Below are 4,544 nucleotides of genomic sequence, written 5' to 3'. Positions count from 1 at the left end.
GTGATACAATATTCGATACTGCACACACCCAGTCATTAAGCTTATTATTATAGATAAAATTAATTCAACAACAATAATATCATATAAATAGTTTGATGGAAAATATATAATATAATAATAATATATGTATGTTATATATTATATATGGAAAAAAAATTAGATATCCCTGGCCTACAAAATCTTACATATCCCTGGCCTAACAACAAAAATAATATCATATAAATAGTTTGATGGAAAATATATAATATAATAATAATATATGTAATATTATATATTATATATGGAAAAAATCTTAGATATCCCTGGCCTACAAACTCTTGGGAATATCTTTATCTTACTTGTACCTAACATACCAACGCTTCCCAATATTAAACCCTAACCCCATATCTTACTTCTACTCTTACAAATAGTAAATCCTAACCCTAAAATTATACCCGTTATGATTCTGCCGCATGTTGCTGACTCTCAACTGCGAACGAAGAGGAAGAGGAGTTGGAAATGATTTGGCTGAATCGTTCGGCAAAATAGAATCTGATGATGTAAAGGAATCAGGTTGAGAAAGCATTTCGACGGCCTGACTCATGGATGGTCTAACATCCTTGTCTTGCTCGATGCAGAGCAGTGCTGTTTTCAGGATTCTCTTCACCTCTGCCGAATTAAAATCTCCATGCAACCTCGGATCCACCACTTCCTCAATCTCCCTCCCTTCCCTCATGATTGCAGAGACCCACTGAACCAGATGTCCTGTTGAACTGGATAACGAGCTTCTTCCGGTCACTATCTCTAACAAAACAATCCCAAAGCTATAAACATCCACCTTGGACGTGATTGGCAGATTCATTGCCCACTCCGGTGCTAAGTAACCCCGCGTGCCTCTAATGGTGGAGAAGGCGAATGAGTGATCCCTATCTACCAGCTTCGCCAAGCCAAAGTCCGCAACCTTGGGACAAAAATTCATGTCCAGAAGTATGTTTTGGGGCTTGATGTCACAGTGCAGAATCCATTCCAAACATTCTTCGTGAAGGTACGCTAACCCCTTGGCTGTGCCGACCGCAATCCCAAATCTTTCTTTCCAACCCAAAACTCTGTCGTTGCCAACTTCTTGGCTTTCTGCAGTCAGATACTTGTCTAGAGACCCATTTTCAATGTACTCGTAAACGAGCAACCTGTGATTTCCTTCCGCACAGAAGCCAAACATACGAACTAAGTTCATGTGATGGACTCTCCCAATCACACTCACTTCTGCCCAGAACTGATCATGACCCTGGGATACTCCTTCCAGTCGCTTCACTGCTACAACCTCACCATCGGTCAGCACGCCTTTGTACACCGTCCCAAAGCCTCCTTCTCCCAGTCTTATCTTGAAGTTATCTGTCGCTTTCTTCAATTCTGCTAAGCTGAAGTTCTTGAATCCCCCGGGGATGTCTGAGTAGGCTAGACGTTCATAGCCAAGATCTCTATATGTTCTGGACATATACCACCAACCGAGTATTACACAAAACAGCTCTGCAACACCAAATGCAATAGCAAAATATCTTAGCGCAGATTTGAGATTAGGGCTTCTTGTCTTATGCCTTTTGTCTTCGTCCGTGGAAGCCGAACCGTTTAATGGCAAAGGCTGAGGCGCACTGGTAATATTAAAAACAGTGGAATCATTGCTGGAAACTTTGATGTACATGTGGCTCTCCTCACCGGGAGATCGGAATCCATTGATCAGTAAATACTTGGGATAACACAATCCGGTGCCATCCATTTGGTAGACAAAGCCTTCACAACGGCTGTCATTCATGCACACAAATTTACACTCTTCCAGCGTAAGCTCAACAAGGCGAGATAGATCGAAGTCAGGATAATTTGTATGTGGAAGATGAAGAAGCTTTGTACTGGACGCGCTGTGCCCATTCAGTTCTTGATTCCGCTGGCAACCTTGGAACCAACTGGTGGAATCTTTCATGTGAAATCCAGGGGGACATGTACAACTGGGCTTTGGAGTGTATATGCACAGACCGTACATTCCACAGAAGCCATGAACACTGCATTGATCAGAGACCGCCATCCAAACAATGGTCCATGTACCTTTCTCTTCCACCAAACTGTATAGCCTCAGGTTTCCATCAATGTCCAGAGTTAATCTTCTCTTGGGGCCTTCTCCATAATCTGATGCCGCAATGTTAAACCCGTCGTTTGACATGAAATTACCGGAGGCATTTAACATAGCTTGGACATATAATGTGTTTTGCGTGCCATAAGGCCCGTAGTTGTCCGTCAATCCTGATCCGTCGTCGTAAATGAGTCGAAGAATGCTGGAGCTATCAAAGTAGAGACGATAGTAGCCTGGTTTAAACGTGCCCCTTCCCAATCTGGATATTAACTGCATATTATTCCCGAGGGGCTGCAGTGGAAGAAGAGTATCGGTTGGATACTGGAAGCTTTCCCACACATGATCTCCTGAAAAGCCACGTAATACCAGATTTCCCGTTTCTAAAAGGGCAGCCTCCTTTACATTGGAGTTACTGCCGGTGTTGGTGCTCCACACAACTGATCCGTCTGCATCCGACAGAAGGAGGTTTCCATCTTTTCTCAGAAGAAGACGGGAATCTCTTCCGTTGACGGGTTGATCTCTGTTTGCCACCCAGGCAACTGTTCGGTCGAGTGTTTGAGTATACCAAATGGCAAAAACATAAGCATTGTCACCCACTCTGTAAAATCCAGCAGAAAACGTTTCATGGGGAGAAACCAAGCAGGTTGTGTTCTGTTGAGGAGTCAGTGAAGAACCGAGCTTCAGCACATCATTTTTAATGTTGCACTGATTTTTGGAAATGTAAATTCCAGAAACGTGGCTGCAGGCGAACAGAAGCATCAAACATGTTCGCTGAGCAGAGAAGAAGCGGCAGTGGAATCCCAGCTCTGCTTCCATTGCGGCCAGAGATATTAATCAAATCAGGAAATCCTCTTTGTCCATCCCCAGACTAATAGAGTAATGGTGTCGCGTGTCAAGTTGCAGAGAAACGTCCTAAATCAGAAACAAGTAGTAGGAGAGTTATTCTAATAAACTGGGAACCTGCCACTAAATGGCTGTGAATTGTCTGAATCTGGAGGACATTGACAATTTCAAAATGGTTCGGTACAGGAGATTGTTTATTTCCGGATTACGTAACACGCGATTGCTTACGGATTACCTAACACGCGATTGATTACGTTCTACGTTCGTTATCGCACACGACAGCACCTCAAATTTGACTCGAAAGTTGTCACAAGAAACTTCAACTGCAATTTTTTTTGGGGACGTTTTGGGTTCTTATGCTCCCTTAAAAAAACGTTATGTTTAAAATTTTGTTCATCAAGAGTGATGTTTTTACAATAAATTAACCCTTCACTAATAATATTTTGATTAAAAAATTACTCTTAAATAACATAATTATGTTAAAATTTCACATATTTACCATAAGGAATAAAACAAAAAGACCATAATAAACAAATGACTTATTAAATCTTGAATCTTGGTTTGAAATTGCATGGAACACTTACAATAAAAATTTTGGAACTTGAAATCAAATGTCCATAGCATTTGTATATATGAGATATGACTAAGAATATCTTATGTGACATATAAGATGACAAACATAGTAAAACTATTTTATGTTATCAATAAAAACTCGAAAGTAGATGAATTAATATGATTTATGTTATGATTTATTTAATCTAATATGTACTAGTGGATATAAAGATAAAGTACATTGTACCTTATATATTTTAGCATTGCTTTGGACATTGTAGATCTTTTAACATCATATTATATTATTTCCTCCATTATTGCATTCTTAGAGATCAAACACTCATAAGTATTAAATCTGGAAAATCAAATCCTCCATTTTATTTATCACCAAAATGTAGTGAAATCAATATATATAAAAAAAAAAAAAAAACTTGTATTAAAGTGACATTGAATATAGTCATAACAAACTCACTCTAAAAGGGCTCCATATCATATCTAACTAGTTTATATTTTTAGGCGAAAGAGTTTTATTGAAAATTCAAAATAATTTTTACGCGCATTATTTAGAGGCTATACACTTTAATCTAACTTGTAGACATATCAACTAAAAATTAAATATTTGTAAATTATAATTACTTTGACAACTACAATTGTGGAGGTTTCAACAAAAATTGTTGAACATTTGAAACATGTTTATTTTGCTTATTGAAAGTGTATAATTAGTCCTAGGTAGAGCACTTGATGGTTATCCATTACATATCTTTAGAAAATAAGGAAATCCTCATTTTCTATATCTATATCTATATCTATATCTTTCTCTCTCTCTATATATATATATATATATAAACAAAAAATAGTATCTACATCCAAACCAATTTATTAAATGAAAAAATCATTATTCAAATATAATATTAAAAAAATATCCCCATTTAATTGAAGTATGTTGTTTTATTGATTATTTAGTTTAGGGAAGTCCATCTAAATATGTTAGAATGATTATTATTAGTAATCAAATTATTTCTTATCCACGAAATGACTTTTTTCATGG

The 4,544-nt window shown here is 37.6% G+C and overlaps 1 protein-coding gene across 1 annotated transcript; it reads right to left on the bottom strand.

The window, feature by feature from the left end:
- Nucleotides 1–385: 385 nt before the first annotated feature.
- LOC149223648 (putative receptor protein kinase ZmPK1) lies at nucleotides 386–3,014 on the bottom strand. The gene has a single exon (XM_089383373.1). The coding sequence runs from the start codon at nucleotides 2,915–2,917 to the stop codon at nucleotides 401–403; it is 2,517 nt and encodes an 838-aa protein (XP_089239499.1). The 5' UTR covers nucleotides 2,918–3,014; the 3' UTR covers nucleotides 386–400.
- Between the last annotated feature and the right edge of the window lie 1,530 nt (nucleotides 3,015–4,544).

Source organism: Pinus tabuliformis, chromosome Q, assembly GCF_031772625.1.
Source record: "Pinus tabuliformis cultivar Carrire ecotype Pingquan chromosome Q, CPIR1, whole genome shotgun sequence".
Lineage (NCBI taxonomy): Eukaryota > Viridiplantae > Streptophyta > Pinopsida > Pinales > Pinaceae > Pinus > Pinus tabuliformis.
This window is presented reverse-complemented; position numbering and strand designations above follow the sequence as displayed.

Bases quoted from the DNA above. Each gene is read 5' to 3' on its own strand.
- LOC149223648 (XM_089383373.1), bottom strand. From the start codon at position 2,917: ATGGAAGCAGAGCTGGGATTCCACTGCCGCTTCTTCTCTGCTCAGCGA.